The sequence below is a fragment of the Lepisma saccharinum genome, chromosome 18 (genome assembly GCF_977018435.1).
Source record: "Lepisma saccharinum chromosome 18, izLepSacc3.1, whole genome shotgun sequence".
NCBI classification, from domain to species: Eukaryota; Metazoa; Arthropoda; class Insecta; order Zygentoma; family Lepismatidae; genus Lepisma; species Lepisma saccharinum.
The window spans coordinates 19,577,218-19,601,562 of record NC_139246.1 but is presented as its reverse complement, the minus strand read 5'-3'; the positions used below and the strand labels follow the sequence as shown (position 1 = coordinate 19,601,562).

Here is a 24,345-nt window from a genome sequence, read left to right as displayed (position 1 = left end):
TTCTCACACCGATGATGCTATAAATTAGCGAAAATTTTGAATTTTCCTACTGTCCGGTGAGTGTTTCCTTTTACCTTATTTTATTTTTACTTAGCCCTTTTGGCCCTCCTTGCTTTTATCCATTATATATATATATATATATAAAGAAGTTTCAAGTTTTCATGATGTTGATGTTTCTTGTAAACATTGTACTATGTTTACAGATTCAGCCAAGACAGCACCACTAGGGCAATATCCTGTGACACCTACAAAATCAGGAGTAGTAGGAGAGAACCAACTCTCCCCTGCGAGTACTGGTTCTCCGTCGGGGGTGAATCGTAGAACAGCTGTTCTCTTCACAAGAAAAGCAGCTGCGGCATTTCGGGTAAGTGTCGTCCACATGTATTGATTGATGACACAGAAGAAGCCTCTGGAACTTAGAATTTGTGAAAATCATGTGGAGGAGACTTAACTAATATTGAATAATGACAGCGGATAGTTCAGTTGCAACCAACCAAGAAATGCAATCTACATAATACTAGAAATAATTAAGCTATAAAATATTATTTTGTGTGTTACAAATATCCTCAGAATTTTTACACTGGTTTGGAAGCAGTTATCTATATATACACGAGAAAATTCAGATTTTAGATATTTCAAGGAAAGTTTTCAAACTTCTGAGTGTCTTGAAATTGAGCGTTGGAATCTGCTCAAAATTAGATTTCAACCGGTTCTGATAAGTGGTTAATGAAGGCACATTGTGGCTCAGAGCCTGCTTTAAACTGTAGGTTCAGTCCCAATTAGCCTATCTATGCATAAAGTAGACTTAAAAACAAAATCTAAACTAATTGTTGTTCTGGTATGCCAATTTTGACCAATGTTTATAAATGAGTTTCATCAAATCCTTAGTTTAACCTAATATGTAATGAGAAATTTTCATTCATAATTTCATCAAATTATTGTCATTACACTTTAATTGTACCAATGTTATGTATTTACTGACTTACGGTACATGAAAATGTATTGTACTTGATGTGAAAATGCCTCATAATATGAAAATGGTTAGGAATATGCAAAAAAGCACAGAAATGAAAAATTTTCATTTCATCATGGAACATTTTTTGTTCTTAACCTTTTACTGCATCTGCAATGGTTTTAGCATCCATTTTGCAATGTGGTAGCCATAGCACAGTTTCATTTAAAGTCTAATTTTACTACCCTGTAAGGTTACTGCAACACAATACTCATGTACAAAGAGTTGTGAACCAAGCAAGTTTGGGAACCACCATTCACATCTAATTGAGGCAACTCTTTAAAACTGAAATGAAAGCCGTATATGATATTTGCATCCTGTAGCCTTATCCATTGATATATTTTTATAGTTTTGATTTAGTATGCAAGGCCAACCAGGTATGTCCATAAAATTAATCAGTATTATTGTGATGTACATATTAAGTTTTGTCTTATTATTGACTTTTTGTCTTGTAGAAACCTGACGTTCCTGTTCCGTCAGCCAAAAGGAGAGTTGGCAGACCAAGGAAGAATGCAGAAGGGGGGCCAGCACTGACACAGAGTTCGGGCGACCATAAGTCGCAGAAACCAAAAGCAATGAAATCTCTCAATGCACAAGGCAGTCCTAAGAATCCCAGCCTGCTGCCTGCTGGGGAAACGCCTGCCGTAAACGAACAGGACCCTGTGGTGCCTTACAGTGAAAGCTTCAGGGTGTATCGCAGTGGCAAAGGTACAGTTGTTGTGAATGGTACTCTGTGAGAATGAAAAATGTTTATCCCAGCAAATTCTGGTGTCCTTTAAGGGGATAAGGTAGAGTTTTGTATAAGGTGTACACTTGTTTCATTTCTGCCAAAAAGCACGCTATTATTATAAAACATAAAACATTGAGTTCTTGATTGATCCTCACGTTGCAATTGTAAGCAGGTCTGTAATATATTAAGCTAGATAAAGGTTAATGAATATTTCAGTGATAGATATGTTTCGACTCGTTGTGTATTTCTTATGAAGCATGGATGTGTGTTCTCCCGAAACTTACATTGAAAAATGTGCTTATGTAAGAACAGTAAACTACAAGAGAAATAATTCAATTCGTCTTCAACTTTTATTATTTCCATCCATGTGCTTTGCAAAATCCCAGCTGCCAGGCATTGTAGATTGTCATTTTGTTCTACTACTCATGCTTCGTGTAGGGAGACAGTCCTTAAGTCCTCAAAATATATTGTAAAAGGTGATTTTGATCAGACCTGACTTGATACCTGTATATCAATCGTATTGATATTAGAATGTATTGGTTCCAAAATGCTGATTATTAATTAGAGCTGAGCCAGTGCCCATAAGGATGCCAAAACACTTACCGATTCCCATCAATACTGATGTCAATGCTTGAAAATTGTAATAATTAAAGTTCTTTGATTTTATTGTGTACGTATTCCACTCCAATCGTATACATCAATTTGCTTTGAAATATTCTAGAATTACATCAGAATATTATAATACATGTTATGTAATCAAAGAATCCTGTTTTTCACACAAAACTGGTGCAAAATAAAAGAAACTTCAATTTTTGTAAATTTTCCAGGATAATTACTCCATGAAAGTGTCGTGTGGCATTTTTGTGGACCCCATGAAAGACCAAAATACCAGAAGAGTATCGGTTGGTATTGGTAAATAAATTCCAAGCAATGAGGTGTAAGCAGTGGCGTAGCGTGATTCTATGAAAGGTGTAAGGCTTCCTTAGATAAACCTGATCTGAATATTGGATAAAGAAAACCCAAAGATATTTTAACTAAATAGAATCTATTTGAATGTAAGTCATACATGGGCATACTCAATTTCAAACACAAAATGCACACACTCTATGTTAACAATAATAGCATATGTATTACTTAATGAAAATTCTCCGACGATCCGACGATCCTTTAGTCTGAACACGTCAATTATGTCGCCGTAGAATCGGGAGTTTCTGGTCAATTTCTTTAGCAGCTCCTTTTCAATGGATATCAGTCCCAAGTCAGATTTCCTTGCCTGAGTCTGTGTGCTGCGTTGAAATGTGTGAATCGTCCTCAGTTCAGAAAACTACTTTTCCACCGACGAGCTTGAGGCAGGAACAGTGAGGAACAATTCTGTTAGTTTGTACACTTGTTCAACAGCTTCATTCAAATGGGTAGTACGCAAGTACTCATGAAATTCAAACACACTCTTTACTTGATATTCGGCTTCAGAATAAATTACCTGTAGCTCAACTGGTAGCAATTGACAAATTTCGCATACAGCTTAGTTAAGGACACAAACTCTTCTTCTGGAAAGGCCATGTCATATTTTTATTATTATTATTATTATTCTTTCACTAAAATGCCATTTGTGGTAAATGCGTAGGATACAATTTGCAAATGCAATTGCATTCGAGAATATTACTCATTGTCATGGTTACGATATTTGCGCACATTTTCAAATGCATATCAAGCAACTTAGTCAAAGGAAAAGGTAAAACAAATCTGTAAATCATAACGCTATGCTTTTAACATTACGGGCAACTGGGATGCACGTGCCTAACTTTGCGGGCGCTGCCGGATCTAGGATTGCCAGACATTCCTCTTTTATCTTTAACTTCGCTACTTCTAATGAAGGTAATATCCAACATTAAACCATCTCTTTGTGAACTCAATAGTTGGTTTACACCAGGCATGTCAAACACGTGGCCCGCGATATATTTTTGTGCGGCCCCTTTGCTATTACCTGTTTCTAAATAGTAGACCCTTCAGGTGTAGTTGCTAAAATATCTGTGTTTTTATATAAGATGATGTGAAATTTCACACGTTTTCCTCTTGGACAGGATATACCCGTCGGTAGGTGAAAAAAGGTGGTTGTGTTGCATTATTGGGGTGGTTGACGAATGTACTGATTACCAGTTGTTCAGAGTCCAAGGCTAAGTCGTCTGCCTGCGCAGTTTTCCCTCCGTAATCTACAATGAGAGGGGGATTGAAGGGAAAGGGGAACAAGCTGCCTTCGCCCGAAAACCTACTAAAGTAGCTCAAGAAAGCAAAGCTGCGGTACACGCAAGCTACGCATTGTCGGAGTTGATAGCTAAACAGTGAAAACCTTTTGCCGAAGGCGAGTTTATTAAACGGTGCTTGATAAAAGCTGCTGAAATAGTTAATCCCGCAAGTGTAAAAGCTTTTCAAGGCATTTCACTATCCCGCAACACGGTTGCTGAAAGAGTAACCAAACTGGCCTGTGATTTTAGTGATCAAATTAAAACAAAAGTGTCAAATTTCATTGCTTATTCCATCGCTTGTGATGAGAGTACAGACATCGGTGGTGTAGCTCACTTAGCTGTGTTTCTTCGTGCTTGTGATGATGAGCTATTGGACATTTTACCGTTGCATGACACTACTACCGGTGAGGATATATTTATTGCTGTTCGTGAACTTTTGCGGAAGCATGATTTACCTCTGTCAAAGTTATCCTGTGTAGCTATGGATGGTGCCCCTTCAATGACGGGAAAAAAACAATGGTTTTGTGAGAAAACTGCAAAACAAATTTCGTGAAACCTGTGATAAACACATGTTCCATCATGTGCATTGCATCATTCGCCAAGAGGTCTTGTGTTCAAAAGTAATCAACATGGAAAGTGTGATGAAACCTGTGAAAAAAGCTATCAACTTCTTTCTTAACAGATTTAGAAAGCGAATATTCTGGAGTGCCGTACTACATAGAAGTGCGCTTGGCTATCGTGTTCTGTGGTTCTTGAAAGATTCTGTAACTTGAAAGATGAAATATGCCAATTTTTGGAAATGAGAGAACAAGACACCAGCCTTTTTTCGCAACCAACGTGGTTACAAGATCTTTCCTTTCTTGTTGATATAACGAAACACTTGTGAGAATTAATTTTGAAACTGCAAGGAAAATATCAATTAATCACAAACATGAATGATCAAGTCAAAACATTCGAGCGTAAGTTATTGCTTTGGGAAAAACAGTTAAGAAATGAATACTTGAAGCACTTTCCAACTTGTTCTAAATACGGACCAAGTTCAAAGGACCCTGTTTTGTACAAAAAGTACACCGAAAAAATCAGGTTTTGAATACTGAATTCGGGAAAAGGTTCCGCGAAGTTCGTTCTTTCGAAGACAAAATCTCCCTGTTTTCAGCCCTGTTTACGACTGACGGAGAAAAAGATGCAGCACATTTGCAGATGAGAGTAATTGAAATTCAGGGATACCCACTTCGCTGTACTTTTGTTTCAAAGTTGAGTACTTGCCTGCATGTTTTCCAGAAACCCGCAAATTTGTGTGTAAAATAATTTCCATGTTCGGTAGCACTTAAAAGTGTGAAAAACTTTTCTCACTCGTGAAAGGAAACAAGTCACCAACGAGATCCAGATTTTCAGATGTTCATCTTAGCTGTGTTCTGAAAGTAGCTGCTTTGAATAAGATGTCTCCTGATATTGATAAGTTGGTGGCAGAAAAAATATGCCAGCTGTCAGACAAGAAGCAATGATCAAGTTTCAATGAATGTTCAATATACTTTATTAAGTGTTATGTTAGTCATTCTTTAAAATAAAGTATTAAAGATAATTTAATTTTTTTCCTTGCGGCCCGCCCTATCTAACACTACTGACTATTTGGCCCAGTTCATATTTTGAGTTTGACATGCCTGGTTTACACATTTAAAATGAAACCCGTTTTGTTACACCTCCCGTCAAGCATTGTTGAAACAACACGGGAGTCGATTTTCTTGGTTCTCTTCCGACCGTGGCAAACAGACGCAGCGGGGACAGAAATCTCGCCAGTTAGCATCCACTCGTAATGCGCCTTACAGTGCGTGAGAATCGGGGTGCCCTGTCATTGGTTGAGAAGATACTACGTAAGCAAACACACCCGCCATGGGTGAGTCCAAATCATTTCTTCGATTCACCCGCACGTAATTCCTCTCAAGAAGCCTTACAGAGAAACAACTCGAATCAAAACAAGTCCTCAATTGTTTCGTTAAAAGTTCTATTTGAAGTCTTATAATGCTATGTGTGTTCAAGCGATAAATACGGTAATGAAATATGTTTTCTTCAATAATTTCAACTTGTAAGGTGGACTTACAAGCCTTACGTGGGCACTACGCCGCTGGGTGTAAGGGGTGACCTTCCAGATAGTACACCCAATTGACAACCTCACTTCCATGCAGTACACCCTGGACTGCATTTTGTAGACTAACGAGGCTCTGGCAACTGGCCCTATGGGCAGTATAATTTTGTGTTTTGCCGCTATATGTGCTGAGTACCTCTTTGCAGCCTCAGCTTTTAACCGGTGAGAAAATTTTATTTTACATTTTAGTTACAACACAGCATTACAGTTATGCTGTTTTAGTCATGGTAAGGGCTGGACCCCGTATAATGTGACGGGTGCAAAATAGCCTTAGTGCTGACGCACCCAAAATTTTAAATTAAAAAATAAAAATCCAACCAATATCTCCTGATACCAATCAGCATCATCATCGCTTTTAGTACAGCTGCATTACTAATACTTACCAACACTGTTGCAGACGCAAACTATTATTTTTCTTTTCTCAAGTGTTTGCTGATGGTTGTAAGGCAGCTAAATAACATGCCATTAACTATATCAAGGACACCTCTCGAATATGATACTCTATGTGATCAAAAGTATCCAGACACACCGGGAAACGTGTGTTTATCATAGAAGGCGACACAGTACGGGCATCTACTGCGTGGAACACATAGTCAGCGAACTCAGAAGTGTGCAGACAGTGTGAGACAGCAGTATGGGATGGTCTGAGGAAGTCGCAGACTTTCAACATGGTCAGTTGGTTGGGTGCCACTTGTGTAGGAAGTCTGTGTGTGAGATTTCCACCCTCCTAAACATCCCTCTGTCTACTGTTCCCAATGTTATAGTGAAGGGATGTGTACAACCCAAAAGCGTGCAGGTCATCCTTCCATGTTGACCTCCAGAGACCATCAAGTGTTGAAGAGGGTCATACAGCATTATCGTCAATCTTCCATCGCCACCGTCACACAGGAATTCCGAACTGCATCAGGATCTACTCCAAGCACCATTACTGTTTGGCGCAAGGTGAGGCAACTTGGTTTCCATGGCCGAGCAGCTGCCCATAAGTCAAACATCACACAGACAAATACCAAACGCCACCTCGTGTGGTGCAAGGAGCGTCGAAACTGGACCATAGAACAGTGGAAAACCGTTGACTGGAGTGATGAATCAAAGTACACAATGTGGCGATCCGATGGTAGGGTGTGGGTGTGGCGAATGCCTGGTGAACGACATCTACCAGCCTGTATAGTGCCGACAGTGATATTCGGAGGTGGCGGGGTTACAGTGTGGTCATGTTTCTCCAGAAGGGGGACTTGACCCTCTGGTTGCTTTACATGGCAATGTCACGGCACAAGCTTAGCTTGACATTTTAACAGGTTCCATGCTGCCTACCGTCGAAGACCAGTTCGAGGATGACCATTGTGTCTTTCAACATGACCGAGCACCCGCCCATACTGCAAGGCTTGTGGAGGAGTGGTTTGACGACAACAACATCCCACTAATGGACTGGCCTGCGCAGAGTCCTGATTTTAATCACATAGAACATCTCTGGAATGTTTTGGAATGCCGACTTCGTGCTAAACCACACCGATCCACATCAATACCTCTTCTCATTTTGGCACTCTGCGAGGAAAGGAGCTGCCATTCCTCAGGAAAGCTTCCGGCACCTGATTGAAAGTATGTCTGTGAGAGTGGATGCTGTCGTCAAGGCCAAGGGTGGTCCAACACTGTATTGACTGCCAGTGTTCCCGATGGAGGGTTGCCCAAACTTGTACTTTATTTTCAGGTGGGTGTCCGGATACTTCTGATCACATAGAGTATTTTTAATTATAACAGGAGTAAACTTTTGCAGGTGTTTTCTTTCCTGGCACTTCTTGTAGGTTGATTGCCCACATGTTAAAAAAGCTTAAAAAGTAGATGTGAGGTGCAGATTGGATTACCCAGTGTTAAAAATGGAACAAACCATGATTTAAAATTCAAGTTGATACATCGCTATGTGCACGTCACAAAAGCTCTGAATAGTATGTTCTACTTTTACTTTTTGCTGTATCTAAATATCATAGCAATGCAAACATTCAGCATTCAACTGTGTATGTAGATAAATTTCGATTTTTATTTGTTTTTTCTTTGTAGAAATATCTGCGGAAACTGATGACGACACACAATCTGATTCAGGATCTAGTTCTTCAGGGTCCTCGAGCAGTGACTCAGACAGTTCGGAGAATTCAGAATCTCACATTGGAGAAATGCAGTCGGAATCATCAGCAGACGAAACTGCGAACTTCTCTTCTGGGTCTCAAATCCCTTTGGAACCACTGGATCTCGTGTGGGCCAAGTGTAGGGGCTACCCATGGTATCCTGCTCTGGTAAGTATTCTCAATTGTGAGATGACATCTATTGTATTTCATGCACAGTAAAAAAGTGTCAATTTTCAATGGTGACTTTGTTGGAGGAGATTTAGGAAACTAGCTTATTCAGTTTTAATATTGTATAGGTGATGTTCCATATTTTCACTTTGCAATTTTTTTTCAATTAATTTCAAAGGACCATTGACTATGGTTCTATGATTTATTTTAAATAATACATTTTCATTGAATGTTAGTAATTATTAGAGAAATGCAGTAATACTTGAAATTCAATAAATAATAATCAGTACTATTATTACATGAAATTTAAATATTATCCTCAAGATATTAAAAATAAAACTATGACCAGACATTCTTTGTTAATATTCACCTGATTGAGCAATAGTTGAAATGTGTAAACACCAAATATGCACAAAATAAATGCAATAAAGCAAAGTAAGAGAAGGATACATTTATTATTTTACAATACATTATTAATTTTTTGGACCTATCTCTTAATACATAAATTATTACTTGTAAATTGCTTCCATAGTTATATCAGTTCCTTATGAATAGAAAAAGTAAGTACACTAATTTAGAAATATGTACATTTCTAAATGGATAAGGTAATACTCTTAACATAAATTCAAGAGGTAAGAAAACAGGTACTATTAGATGTAATCTTTATACATATTCTTAAAAAAATGTATCAGGATTTGAATAATTTGAATCTTGTTTCCATAGCTTTTTAATATTGTTTTCCTTTCATTTCAGATAATTAACCCCAAAATGCCCAAAACTGGGTACTTTCACAATGGCGTTCCAATCCCAGCCCCTCCAGATGATGTCCTTGCTCTGGCACAGAACTACGAGGATCCAGTCTTCCTTGTCCTGTTCTTTGACACAAAAAGGACATGGTACGTACGGATATCAATTACTCATTTTACACCCTTTAATTCTTGCTGAGATCTGGCCAAATCTGGCTAGGTGAAACAAGAAAGGTTTCTCTCTGATCATTCAAGCTGACTAATTGAAGTTACTATGCCTTCTGAATGTTGAGTTGGTGTTTTAAGTCAACTTTATACACAGTAAGGCTAATGGGGACTGGACATACAGTTTAAAGTGGGATCCAAACCACTAAGTGCCTCCACTGGGTATCAAACCCGGGACCCCTTGATTAGAAGGTGATGGTGGTACCGCTGCGCCATCGGCCCTTTGAATGTAACTAATATTTAAGGATTTGTCTGCCTTTGGAATGTTCATGTTTTTTGAACTTCAGTCAAGATACGTTTGCCACCACTTTTGGTCTGAAAACTTGACAAATTTAAATTGTACTCAGTTATAAAGTAACCCAGTGGGTTATTCCACTCTGGCAACAATGTGACCCCAGCTTTAAATTTGCAGCGTTTCCCCTTGGTAAAGTCTGATGATGCAAGTGAGAAATTTTTAAAACATTATTTTGAAGGCATGTCCTTGTTATTTTCTTGTAGTTTACGATTATTACAAGCATAAGAAAACAGAATAATGCTAAAATATTTTTCAAAACTGCTAAAGAGAGAGGTTTGGAAGTTAACAAAGAGAAAACTAAATATATGCTTACAGGCCGAAACCAAGTGTTAGGTAATAATCAAAATCTAATTATTGATAACAACTCATTTGAACCAGTTTCCAAATTCAAATACTTAGGAGTAATATTAACAAATGAAAATTGTATTAAAGAGGAAATAAAAAGTAGGCTTAATTCAGGAAATGCATGTTACTTCTCTCTTCATAAACTTTTGTCTTCTCGTTTAATATCTAAGAAACTAAAAGTTAAAATATACAAAACAGTAATTTTGCCTGTAGTATTATATGGGTGTGAAACTTGGTCCCTTACATTGAAAGAGGAACATAAATTGAGAGTATTTGAAAATAAGATCCTTAGGAAAATATTTGGACCTAAAAGGGATGAGGAGACAGGTGAGTGGAGAAGGTTACATAATTTAGAACTACATAATTTGTATTCATGTCCAGATATTATTAGAATAATTAAATCAAGAAGACTTAGGTGGGCAGTCCATGTGGCACGAATGGGAGAGGAAAGAGGAGTTTACAGGATTCTTGTTGGGAAACCTGATGGTAAGAGACCTGTAGGAAGGCCAAGACGAAGATGGAGGGACAACGTTGAGATGGACCTAAAGGAAATTGGTAGGGATGGAAAAGAGTATATAGAACTTGCTCAAGATAGGGAAAGATGGAAGGCCTGTGTTGCTGCAGCCATGAACCTTCGGGTTTAAGAAGGCTAGGGAGTTAGTTAGTTTGGTTATAAGAAAACAGTTTTTCGTTGTGACATTGGCAGGAACATGATTTGGACATTATAAATCTAAACCCAAGAACAGGTTTGTCAGCTCACATCATTGAAGAGAAACATTTGATTAAAAAGAGAAGGGTTTTAAAAAGATTGACGGGAAACATAGAGTTGAATGTGTATGAAGCTTCGTTCATTGCAGAACACTGGAATAAATTAAATAATGAAAATGGTAACATAGATCCAGTATGGAGTTTTCTTTTTCACAAATGGAGTAAGCCACCATCTTTAAAATTTAATGTAACAGAAAACATCAAGAAACTTTGTGAAAACAATGATGATATTTGGGATTCATAATTTTATATAAGAAATATTGTGATCAAAACTTTTTATCTGAAATAAAAATAAAACAGACTGCTTCTTTTCACAGTTAGGTTGCTATATTACAACAATGTAACATTGACAACATCCATTATATAATGGATTATTTTTGTTTAAAAGATTGCTAAGATTATAACTGTATCTTAAGTCAAAATATAAATATATGTCTGATGAAGGGAGCCTGTGTTCTCCTGAAACGTCACAAAGAAAAACTGTTTTTTTTTATGCTTGTAATAACTGTAAACTACAAAAAAATAATTCTACAATGCAAGCAATGCATACATACAAGAAAAACTATTATTCATGTCCTTGTTTTCAACATGTTGGACTATGTAATGTAAATGCAATTTCATGTATGTATCTTATTATTCAACTGATGGGTAATGGTGTGCCAGAAGAAGCTAATTAACCTTTAAGCCTTGGGTGCCTGAAAAGCCTCTGCAGAATTGACCTTTTCAAGCGAACATTATTTAAACTTGCCACGAAGTTAAAAAAAATTATAGCTTGAGAACTAATTGTCATAGAGAGATACAATTGGTTTTGTTTTCTTATTTAAAAATAGGGTTTGTAGCAAATGTAAAATTTATGCATTGTGCCTCCCAATAATGAATGTTAAAGGAAGAGGAAGAAGAAAAAAATAGCCGCACAATAGGACGAAGTGAACAAAAAAATGTATGTAGCAGTGGCACATTCCTACAACCATGCAAAGTTTCATTGAAAGTAAACTAATACTTCTTGGGGAAGAAAATAAAAACTATAAGAGTGATAGCATTTCCAGCTTACAGAAATAATTTTAGGAATTTCACTTCTAGTGTCAGAATTCGAATATGTCATACCTGTAGAGGTACACTAATGAACAAAAGAGACAGAACTGAAATATGTGTAGTTTCCAAGAAATAATTACTGCCGCATGGAAGCTGTATCTCCCATCTGTGCGCAAAAGGCTAAAGTGGCATTTCTCTTCAGTGTATTCTTAAGAGCCTGGTAACTAAAAGATTCAAATTTTTTGAATAATTTTGAAATTCTATATAATGTGAAGCATTTTCTTTCCGAAGCTAAATATTGCCAATCGCATTGCGAAACAGATTTTATACAAATTTTTATTCAACGAAGTAAAGCTGTACGTGGACGTAGCAACACAGCGATGTCCGTTGAGCCTTGAAAATTTCAGCCTGGAGCAGTGAGTCTATGCTTGCGGTGTTGCCACGTTCCACGCACAGCTTTCCTCCGTTCAATAAAAATTGAAAGGAACGTTTTTTTGACATATTTAGAAAACCTGAAAATGAATAGTGTTTACAACCTTTCTCCCTACACCCTACTAAATTTTCATAACAATCGGACAACCTGTTTTGGATTTACAGAATTTCTAATAGAGCAATCGTTTGTAAAACTCAAAAAACCCGGCCCTTTTTTTGTTCTCAAGGTGATAAAAAATATAAGGCATACTTGAAAAAAAAATTGTTAGCATAGATTAACGCAGAATTGAATAAGCTAAATTTTGATGAAACTCGTTTTTATGTAGGTCTACTCGTTAATTTTTAATTGGAGTCCAAACTCAAATATCTATGATTTTTAATCGGACAGTAGTGACATATATACTCTAGTGACATATATACTCTTTGGTCACAACCCTACAATTATACGTGCTTACATAGTGCTGAGTTGATATTGATGCAGATGTATTGGTATCAGAATGTATCGGTTGGAATTTATTTACTGATACCAGCCAATACTTTTGTGGCATTTTCATCTTTCATGGAGTCTGCAAAAATGCCACATGATATTTTCATGGAGTCTGGCTATCCTGGAAATTATGCAAAATTCAAAGTTCCTTGTTATTTTGCACTATTTTTGTGTGAAAAACTGGATTTTGTGATTATGTAACATGTTTTTTAATTTTCTGATTTTATTGTTGAATATTTTAAAGTAGGGCTGAGCACCAAGACTAATGCTTGAAGATTGAAATATTAAGTTTTTCAAAATATTGAGTAATATTAGTGTGTAATTATATGCATCAATTTTACAAAGATCTTTGTTTCAAAATATTCAAGAATTACATCACGATATTAAATTATAACAAAATTTATTTTTTGCTTAAAAAGCTGGTGTAAAATAAAAATAAATCTCGAATTTTGCTCATGAGGCATTTTGGCAGAGCCTGTAAAAGACCAAAGTGCCGGGGAAGTATCGACTGGTATTTTTAAAGGAATTCCAACCGATACTTTCTGAAATCAACCGATACTGATACATCGGTATCGGCACAGCCATATTTTAACATCGGTATCGGCACAGCCATATTTTAAACTAAAACTCTTGGTAATAGATGAAATACTTACACTTTAATATTGTCAATTTTTTTACAACTTTTAATTATAACAATATTCAAGCATTTGAATTGTTTGTAATCTCTATGGGCACAGCTCAGCTCAAGTTTTGCCCATTCTAATTAATGCTCTTCTATAATTTTCCCTAATTCAGTATTTTATTTATAGGCAGTGGCTGCCGAGAAATAAACTCGAGCCCCTTGGTCTTGATACCGATCTCGACCAAGCCAAGTTGATCGAATCCCGCAAACCGACCGAGCGTAAAGCTGTGCGGAAAGCGTACGAAGAGGCGATGCAGCACAGATGCCAGGTGACTGGGCAGACCCTGGAGCTGATTGGGGAGGCCAGTGGCTCAGATAACAACTGACAGGGGCTGCACGTGGAGTGTGTGAGACAACCGAGCGAGAAGGAATTGCCGATCATCGCTTCCGGATGAAGAGAAAAGGTATGGTGTAAATGTAGAAATTGGTGTTTTGGATTTTCTTTGAGGTCGATGATCTTTTGCTTGTGCGAGAAATTTTAAGAAGAGAGCAAATCAAAAAGAATTGTCTGCACCTTCAGCACAACTTCGAACATTCACATAAAAAGTGTGATGAACTGATTTTTTTTTCTCATCGTAGATATAAAATGTAGATTTTTGTACAAAAATATTTGAAAAAATGTCTTTCATTTTCACAAGTATTCACAATTGTTTTTAATCATCACATATATATATATATAGTTGAAAAACTTGTGGTAGTAACATAACTAAATGGTACCACATTTGAGAATAAAAGTATACGAATTTATACGGTGTTCTTGTAATTAATAAAAGCAGTAAAACTGCTTTGTCTTTCAATGAAATATTGTTATCCAGTCATGGATGCATATGAGAAATTTACGTAGTAGTGTATTTTCAAAATTCTGTCCTTGGTTATTTTTTCCATGTTTTTCTTTGCTCAGAATGGAATTTTATGAGAAATTGTATTTTTTTTTAACTGCCACTTTCTATAAATAGAAATATGGGCAACAGTAAATGGCCCCCCTTTTTTTGTGAGATGTAAAATCCAAAAACAAAAGGTACCATTCAAATGCATTTATTTCACCTTACTAAAAGCTTTGTGTTATTAACATACATTTTTGAAATGTATGTTGTTTTTATGTTTAAGTACATTACTATAGTCATTTGTTGTAAATATTGTCAGTATCACCGTGTCAAAGTGTGAATTATAAATGGTGAATATTAACCTAGGCTGTAACTTCTAAAGCAGTATTATTTAATGTGGTAGGGACACCTCGGTAGTATTCTGTGTTCTGATATTTACACCTGGTTCTAGTACAATATATATATGAAAGTCGCTTTTTTGCTTGTAGATTACAAAATATGTAAAGTTGTCAATTAAGCATTTGGAGCACTGAGGTGGAAGCATTATTGTAATATTAGTGCGGTTCACGGTCTTTCTTTAGTGTGAAATTACGCAGTTAGGTCTACAAACAAGCATTTTGCTATAATTTTTTACATCGGACATTTATTGTTTATTATGCATCCTGTAGACCCAAGAAAAGGAGGATCTCAAAAGGTATCCATTTTGTTTGTTTCATCTCATTTTGCAAATTTAGCAGTGTTAATGATGTTTATTTATCTCGTGCTAATGCATACTGTCACTTAGTCAAAATTTGAGGCGAGGTTCAGTCTGTGGCTCTCTTCTCAAGACATTATGCAAAATTTGAAATTTCCATATATTTTGCACCACATTGTGTGAAAAACTGTAACAGGTATTTTAATATTCTGATGTAATTCTGGAATATTTTGAAGCAAAATTTTAGGTAAATTCATGCTTATAATGGAATACTCATTCTAACTAACTAACTCTCTAGCCTTCTTAAACCCGAAGGTTCATGGTCTTCCATCTGTCCCTATCTTGAGCAAGATCTATATACTCTTTTCCAATCTTATCCTTAGTCCAGAGACCTCCCAAAGTAGTCCCCACCCGGAGATACTCATTCACTAATATTATTAATCAATGCTTTGAACAAGTTTTAATTGTTACAATTTTCAAGCATCGGTATGATAAGCTAATTGGCTTGTTATAAAAACATGTTGCCAGAATACCTCGTAATTTCAGAGAAAAACATGTTTTTATGAATATCAAAATTAACCCCATAATGCATAAAAATTTCATTTTTTTTTTTCAATTTGATAAATACCCACAGAGACCTTTGATGCACATCGAAAATTTTTGTAAGCGACTCCATAGTTGTCTTTTAACTTCGTAGAAAAACTTTTTTTATTCCTTAGTAACTTTATCCCCATACTTAACATTCATGTAAAGAATCATTTTCTTGTGTAATGTTTTAAAAAATATATCCACATAGACAAAGTTACATACCCTCAAAGTCTCTGTTCCATGACTTCATGGACACCCTAGGCTTTCAGTTCATAGTTTACAATAAAAATGTACTTGTGAAACAAATTAAAATGTTATCAAATCAGGTTTTTTGTAGAAAGTTTCCTTAGACAGTTTCTCTTTTTGTAATGTATTTTTAAAATTTTATAGGAGATGAGAATTCCGTCGCTCCAGATTTATAGTCTGTAGTGATTACAGAAACTAATAATAAGCATGAATTGAAAACTGCAGAGAAAACACTGATAAGTTCAGGTCCCTAAACACAGTGTATGTATGTACATGTGGTCATTTCAGTTAAATTTCTTATCTATCTGTATTGTGTAACAGAGTAATGCATTAGTAACAAGTCGCTGCGAAGTAAAGTAATCCATAATGTCATATTTGTTGTTGTTACAACGCAATTGAAATTAATTGGTGTAGTATTTAACCAATCACAATGCTCCTCCTTCAGTGCTGTAGATGCATAATTAACGACTGCTGTATAGATATTGAAGTTCCTCCCTATTTAAGTAAAAGTTATAGCTGGTAATAGTTGTATGGAATCTTCAAAATGTACTCTTGTTTTATTGTAATTATTTATACCAAAGATGGGTTTAATTATTGTGTAGCAGATATTTTTGTATGTCTTGAAAAGAAAAAAAAGTATAGAACTGAAAAAGTTATAAATATGCCCATTATATAGAGAGAGTAATATAGAGAGAAGACTGCCATTAGAAGTTGTACACATTAACACATTTTTAAGTTTTGTGTTACATTCCATTTATGCAAATTTACTGTTCAGCTGTGCCAAAGTATTATTTTTTTGGAATGGTAGCTACTTTTATATATTAAGGTTGTTTGTATACTACTTACTATACATTTTTGTGTGAATGTTTTTTTTAAAAAAATTGAGAATATTTCAAAAACTGAGTCAAAAGTATATTTTTATGTTGATTTTAAAAGTTGTAAGTCAGTAGTAGCAACTTCATATCATTTTGGGGGGACAGAAAATGCCTAGTCTCTTGTGAGGGCACCCTCTCATGTGCACATGCAATTTCTGAGTTTTTATTTATAAAAAAAATGTTAACGTGTTCTCCACCCTTTTTCATTCAAACAAAATGTAATATGTGCTTGAAAAACTTAAATTAGTAGTGGTTCGGTTTCTAATCCATTATTTTACAAGTAATTTCAAAGTGGCAAATTGATTTTAAAACATTTGGCATGAAACATAGCAGACAAGATGTTTGTTTCCATGCACTGTATCGTAGCAGCTTAACATTAGACTTTTCATTTACATGGCAGTCTGTTTTCATTTTATTTCTATAAAATTCAGTTGAAGGATTATTTTGCTTGGTGGTTTATGACATTTGGTAATAAAATTTGTAGAAAATTGTTTCTGTACTTAAATGGAGTAACAACACTTAAGTGTGTTGATGTGTCAACAGAAATAGTGTGCACTAATATGTAATGAGGAAAAAAAATATATATATATATTGTGCCATATCTTATTGTTACCAATGTTTTGTACTTAAGAACTATAGGATTTCTCTACAAACTATGTATGTATGTAAATTCCATGCATTCTTATCAAGGATGGAAAAATAATTTTAATAAGTTTTAATGTATGTTATTTTTCCTGCATACTGCATAATATAATGCTGTCTGGTAAGTAGATAGTGGGGACATTATATAATTGTTATATGTTTGACTCACATTTTGGGTGTCAATAATTGCTGCTACTTGATAGTGAAAACCTAGTGAATGCAAATATACCGTAATTCAGGTTTGTGTCATTTCATGACTCCACTGACAAAACAAGTTGTAGGATGTGCTTGTCCAGTGTCAAGTTTGGGGGAGGGAGGGGGGTAGAATTTTATGAGGCATTGAAGGTGTACATATTTTTAATTTTTACAATATGTATTAGGGCGTCACGAGTATAGTTCGCACAGGCCCTTGCATTTGATAATTGCAGCCCTGGAGTGTAAAGTCAATACAGTGAAATGATACCACCAAAATGCCATTAACCTACAATAATAAAGGAAGTGGACTGTTGAAATGGAGACAAACTTTTTCATACGATAATAATTTCTCCAAAGTTATTCTATGAACCATATTAGTGTGACGTTATGAGTCCAAATAAGGTTAAAATGTGTTTTTCTCCTATTCAAATCAAATTTGATTTTCCATTGGAAGGGGTAGCTTTAATTATTGTGACAGCAGTTATGAAACAAAATTGTGATGCGTATTGTACATCAATGCAAAGATGAGATTTCAGAGAATATGTCTATATATATATATATATACAGAAGGTTGTTCGCTTTATATCCGCCCATTTTTGACGGGTACTTACCTTAAGAGATACTGTGCCGCCAGCACCGATCATGTTCTATTGGACCCCCAGCATTGTGCACTATCGCCCGGTATCGCAGTTTCCATTGCAGCAAGCTCCAGTGCCGGACAGGCATGGGAATTCTGTCCCACTCCTCCCTGCAAGCTTTCCATAGACCATCCAGGGTGTGCGGGCAGCGATGTTGAAGACATCGTTTCAACAGTCCAAGTGCGCAAAAATCCATTGGACTGGCATCTGGGCTTTTCACAGGAATGTCTTCAAACGGAATGACACAAATTCCTAATTCCTCTGCCATTTCCTGATAAAAACGTAGTAATGTTCTGGCGGTATGACTCGAAGCCTTGTCCATATGGATCATCACCTGGTTCGCGTCCATTCCATACAATTGTGGGATATGTCTCCGATAGGTGTCAGAATGGAGTCTTGGAAGTATTTGGCATTCACCTTCACATTTTTGTCCACCTTGCGTATCATCAACTTACCCTCACAACCATAAAGCCACGAGGGAAACTTTCCCTGCACTGACGAACAAAGTTGCTGTGTCCCTTGCCATCAATGTCACGGTATGTGATCGCCCGAATGTGACCACCAGCAGTGAGATGGACATATGATTCATCCATTGTGACAACTTTCTTCCATTTGGAACCCGCCAGGTACTTTTCATGTTTCCTGCAGTTTGTCTTACGTTCGGCAAAGTGACGCGGTAGAAGGTGGTGTACATGGGCCTTCTTCACACATTTCAACCTGAGGCGCTTGCGAATTGTTTTGTTCACAGTTGACTGTGCGAGGTGAAATCTGTGGGCCATATCACGTTGAGTCGGGGGATTTTCTTGGCACGCCAATCGACAGATCCCCCATAGCACTACGGGTGACACTTTGCTTGCAGCCCTTCTCCTGGTGGTTTTCGTGGGTGAATGTTTCGCAAGGAGAGCCTGTTGTGTGTAACGGGCCACAATAGCTTTCACAGTAGTCACCCCGAGTGTTTCACAATGCGTACATATGAAAACTTACCATGGATAAGGGCCATTACGTAACCCTCCCAATACCGGTTGATTTTCGGCGCCATTTGATAACATTCACTACCAACACTCATGCACCTACAAGGTCAGACACAACACTGCTCCTGCCAGCAGACCCATAGTTCCAGCAGATATGCCAGGTGGCAGCACCGAATTGACAATGGTCAGATATAAAGTGAAGAACCTCTGTGTATATATATATACACACAAATGATGAGGGAGACAGTAAACACTTACCACACAAAGAGAAATAGTTCTATATTTCACGATATATGTCGCATTTTCAACGCAGAAGAAAGATAGATCGGCATCACATAGAGTAGAGGCACAGAGTTCTACTCTATGTGATGCCGATCTATCTTTCTTCTATGTTGAAAATGTGACATATATCGCAAAATATAGAACTATTTCTCTTCGTGTGGTAAGTGTTTACTGTCTCCTTCATCATTTGTATTTATCTGCCCTTCTGGCACCTTTTCTATCCTATTCCTGTATGTATGTATGTATGTATATGTATGTGTGAGTGTGTGTGTGTGTGTGTGTGTGTGTGTGTAAAAAGGACATACCCTGCAGACAATAATGTAAATAATACATGGAGTAGGAAATAGAGTAAAGTGAATGTTCCAAATGGCATCCAATCCGGAATCGCAGCCAATGGGTGCCGCCACTTCAGTCGCCTGAGCTTGCTGGTTTTCCATCATCCGTAGCAGCTGCATAACCGACTTAAGATTGGGTGAGCTTCAGCTTTTGTATAAAAATTAGGGCTGAGCCGATGGCATCGGTGAGTATCTTTTATCGATACCAAAGATTTTCAGTGGCTAGAAGAGCAGGCAAAGCAACAGCTCGTCTCAACATTTGTCCTTTCTAAAAGTTTGTTCACCCTTCCTTGTGACAGACTGGGAGACCAGCACAGGAAGTTCCATAGATTTTCCTAGAAACACTGGATAAAACCCCCACCCTACTGGGAAGCAGATGGCAAGACCAATGGCATGGGTAAGTGAAATCTGAACCGAAACGTGACCATGAGGGCATGGAACTGCTTAGCTAATGCTGTAGGAAATAAACCCAGGATGGCGACAGACCTGGAAAACCGGGAAAGTCAGGGAATATGAGGTGTCAAAAAAAGTCAGGGAATTTCGTCTTCATTGACTTCTTTTTTAAATTTATTTATTTATTTATTGAAAGATATAGTTATGGAACTCTGCACGGGAATAGAAAATCTCGTTTGTAAGTTTCGGCCTCAACTTTTACGCCCCTTTTATGTGCAACACAACCACGGCGCCAGAAACCAGTGATGGCAGGAGGTGAGAGAGGAATTTCTCTCACCCGGGCTTCTCGGTGGGAATTTTAAATTCGAACATGCTTTGGAGGAAAATTGTTATAACTCGGGCACTATGGGAGCAATCTACGTCGGATAAGTTTTGTTTTTCAGCTAGAACATCAGCGCATGCAGCCATGTACAATTCAGAACACCGAACCGAGGAAGGGGTTTGGGGGCGCGACCCTCGAATTTCAATGGAAATAAACATAAAAATCTGGAGTATCCCCCTCTTCTCCCACTATTTTGGAGAGAAGCCGCAAACTTTAGTATTCTTTTCAAAGAATGGATATTTCTCAAGAGAATGAAAAATGTTTCATGTTCTTGGGTGCCATACAAGTTGAATAATAAGGAAATTTGCATTTTTGGAGGAAAATTGTTATAACTCTGGCAATATGGGAGCAATCTACTTCGGATAAGTTTTGTTTCGAAGCTAAAATATCATAGCATGCAACCGTGTACAATTCAGAATGCCGGACCGAGGAAGGGAGGTTAGCAGGCTCAACCCTCAAATTTCAATGGAAAAAACATAAAAATCTGGAGTTTGCCCCTTCTTCCCCTGCTATTTTGGGGAGAGGCCGCAAACTTTAGTATTCTTTTCAAAGAATGGACATTTCCCAAGAGAATGAAACATGTTTCATGTTCTTGGGTGCCTAACAAGTTGAATAATAAGCCAAAATGTGAAACTGTTCGGATATGTTGCGGAGAGGGGGAGGTTGGTCATCAATATGAATTTCCCAGGTTTGCTCCAGACCTGTGTCAGAGTTTCCACCCAAACATAAGAGTATGAAGGTCCAAAAAGCACATTCATTTCGTAATCAGCACCATGATACCATATGGAAATTTGCATTTTTGGAGGAAAATTGTTATAACTATGGCACTATGGGAGCAATCTACTTCGGATAAGCTTTGTTTTGCAGCTAGAACATCAGAGCATGCAACCGTGTACAATTCAGAATGCTGGACCGAGGAAGAGGGGCTTCGGGGGCGCGACCCCCGAATTTCAATGGAAAAAAAAACAAAAAAATCTGGACTTTGCCCCCTGTTCTCCCGCTATTTTGGGGAGAAGGCGCAAACCTTTGTGTGTCAGGGAATGGACGTTTCCAAAGAGAATGAAACATGTTCCATGTTCTTGGGTGCCATATAAGTTGAATAATAAGCCAAAATGTGAAACTCTGTTTTTTTCCAAAAAATAGGTAATTTGCTGTATATTGCTCAGAAAATTGTTATAACTCTGGCACTATAGGAGCAATCTACTTCGGATAAGTTTTGTTTTTCTTCCCCCGCTATTTTGGGGAGAGGGTGCAAACTTTAGTATTCTTTTCAAAGAATGGACATTTCCCAAGAGAATGAAACATGTTTCATGTTCTTGGGTGCCATACAAGTTGAATAATAAGCCAAAATGTGATTATTTTTTTTTCGAAAAATAGGAAATTTGCATTTTTGGAGGAAAATTGTTATAACTATGGCACTATGGGAGCAATCTACTTCGGATAAGCTTTGTTTTGCAGCTAGAACATCAGAGCATGGAACCATGTACAATTCAGAACGCCGGACCGAGGAGGAGGGGCTTGGGGGGCGCGACCCCCGATTTTCAATGAAAAAAAAAACAACAAAAAATCTGGAGTTTGCCCCCTGTTCTCCCGCTATTTTGGGGAGAAGGCGCAAACCTTAGTGTGTCAGGGAATGGACGTTTCCAAAGAGAATGAAACATGTTCCATGTTCTTGGGTGCCATATAAGTTGAATAATAAGCCAAAATGTGAAACTCTGTTTTTTACGAAAAATAGGTAATTTGCTGCATATTGCTCAGAAAATTGTTATAACTCGGGCACTATAGGAGCAATCTGCTTCGGATAAGTTTTGTTTTTCAGATAAAACATCAGAGCATGCAACCATGTACAATTCAGAACGCCGATCCGAGGAAGGGGGTTTGGGGGGCGCGACCCTACGAATTTCAATGAAAAAAACATAAAAATCTGGAATTTGCCCCCTCTTCTCCCGCTATTTTGGGGAGAAGCCGCAAACCTTAGTATTCTCTTCAAAGAATGGACGTTTCCAAAGAGATTGAAACATGTTTCATGTTCCTGGGTGCCAACCAAGTTGAATAATGAGCCAAAATGTGAAACTCTGTTCGGATATGTTGCGGAGATGGGGAGGTTTGTCATCAATATGAATTTCCCAGGTTTGCTCCAGACCTGTGTCAGAGTTTCCACCCAAACATAAGAGTATGAAGGTCCAAAAAGCACATTCATTTCGTAATCAGCACCATAATACCATATGGTATCATCGGGGGAGTAAAGGTTAAGCCTCTGTCTATATATTACATGGAAAATGCATTGAATTATCATTTTTTTCTTGTCCGTATGGAAGTAGTAAGGGGACTTGTCAACAGATGGAGGGGATAAGAGCGGGTGGCACCGTCCGATAGTTGTCGGACGTCATAGTAAGGCATTTTGTTGGGTAAACTAAAGGAACATTGAAACAAATAGGTTCCATTGATACATACGATTTTTGTCGAATATCGCCACCCGACAAAGTACCTCACTACAACATGCAACGGAAATTGCATGGACTGCAACATCCAACAACTAAAAGGGATGAGGAGACAGGTGAGTGGAGAAGGTTACATAATTTAGAACTACATAATTTGTATTCATGTCCAGATATTATTAGAATAATTAAATCAAGAAGACTTAGGTGGGCAGGAATGGGAGAGGAAAGAGGAGTTTACAGGATTCTTGTTGGGAAACCTGATGGTACGAGACCTGTAGGAAGGCCAAGACGAAGATGGAGGGACAACGTTGATGGACCTAAGGGAAATCGGTAGGGATGGAAAAGAGTATCTAGAACTTGCTCAAGATAGGGAAAGATGGAAGGCCTGTGTTGCTGCAGCCATGAACCTTCGGGTTTAAGAAGGCTAGGGAGTTAGTTAGTTAGTTAGCAACATCCAACAAAAATTGCATGCATAAAGAAGAAGAGCTTTAGACTGCAAATATCCTGCTGGAATTTTGTTACTCTTCTGGCTCACTTCACCTTATTTAATGTAGCAGTGCTTACGAAGGTTTTCTTTCATCATCCTGACGTATTACTGGTTTCGCACAAGTTAACATACGTTTACAATGACATTGCACTATTCTTAGATATCAAGAAGAATCCAACCGAATGGGATATAGAATACTATCACGAAAAGTGAAACATAAATCTGCATTGGTGAACGTTATAAAAATTGGCAAGTGCATGCTCCCAACCTCAAATTTACTGCAACACTTGTATTGCAATGACATTAACTCCACTCTCTGTCCGGTCTGTTTAAACTCACGAGAGATGGTCATTAATCTCTCGCTGAGTAAGGTTAATGTCCAATATTATGAAATAAAATACTAATAATAAATACGTAAATATTTTAATATCATATTTACTCAAATCATTCAATCATAAAAGCAAATCACTTTCTTCAAGAATTGACTTTTCTCAGCCAGCCCTGCTAAATTTTCACTTTTCATCTACTGATTTATACGAGGGGTGGCCAGAAAGTAATTTCCAATTAGTATGGACATTGATTTTTCGCAAACTCCAAAACCGTGAAAAATGGTAATTGCTGCGAAGTTATGTTTAGGAATGTGCAGTGATGTCTGGACATATTTTTCGCCCGTTTGAAATTCGAAGTAATGCGAATTTGGCATAAAATGCAAATTGTTGGGAGTTTTTAGTGATTTTTTTTTAAAAGAAATGTCCTAAAAACGAAAACTTCCATGAAATCCAACATTCTTGTCATTATTAGGCCATGTTTGTGTACATAGAGCATGCAAGTTTTCCAACATTTTACTCAAGAGTAAACTATAGAGTTATACGTACATGGAACAATTCCGACAGCCACATTAAATCATGTATTTCCCACGATTTTTTC

General features: G+C 37.2%; 1 protein-coding gene across 1 annotated transcript in view; it reads left to right on the top strand.

Annotated features, from left to right (window-relative positions):
• Window positions 1-17,341, top strand: part of RPA1 (replication protein A 70) — a 142,316-nt gene extending 124,975 nt beyond the window's left edge. The window contains exons 21-25 of the mRNA XM_083139866.1: window positions 204-364; window positions 1,468-1,720; window positions 8,181-8,413; window positions 9,167-9,309; window positions 13,553-17,341. Of these exons, the coding sequence (XP_082995992.1) occupies window positions 204-364; window positions 1,468-1,720; window positions 8,181-8,413; window positions 9,167-9,309; window positions 13,553-13,751 (989 nt within the window). The 3' untranslated portion in view covers window positions 13,752-17,341. The remainder of the gene's footprint in view (window positions 1-203; window positions 365-1,467; window positions 1,721-8,180; window positions 8,414-9,166; window positions 9,310-13,552) is intronic.
• Window positions 17,342-24,345: the final 7,004 nt, after the last annotated feature.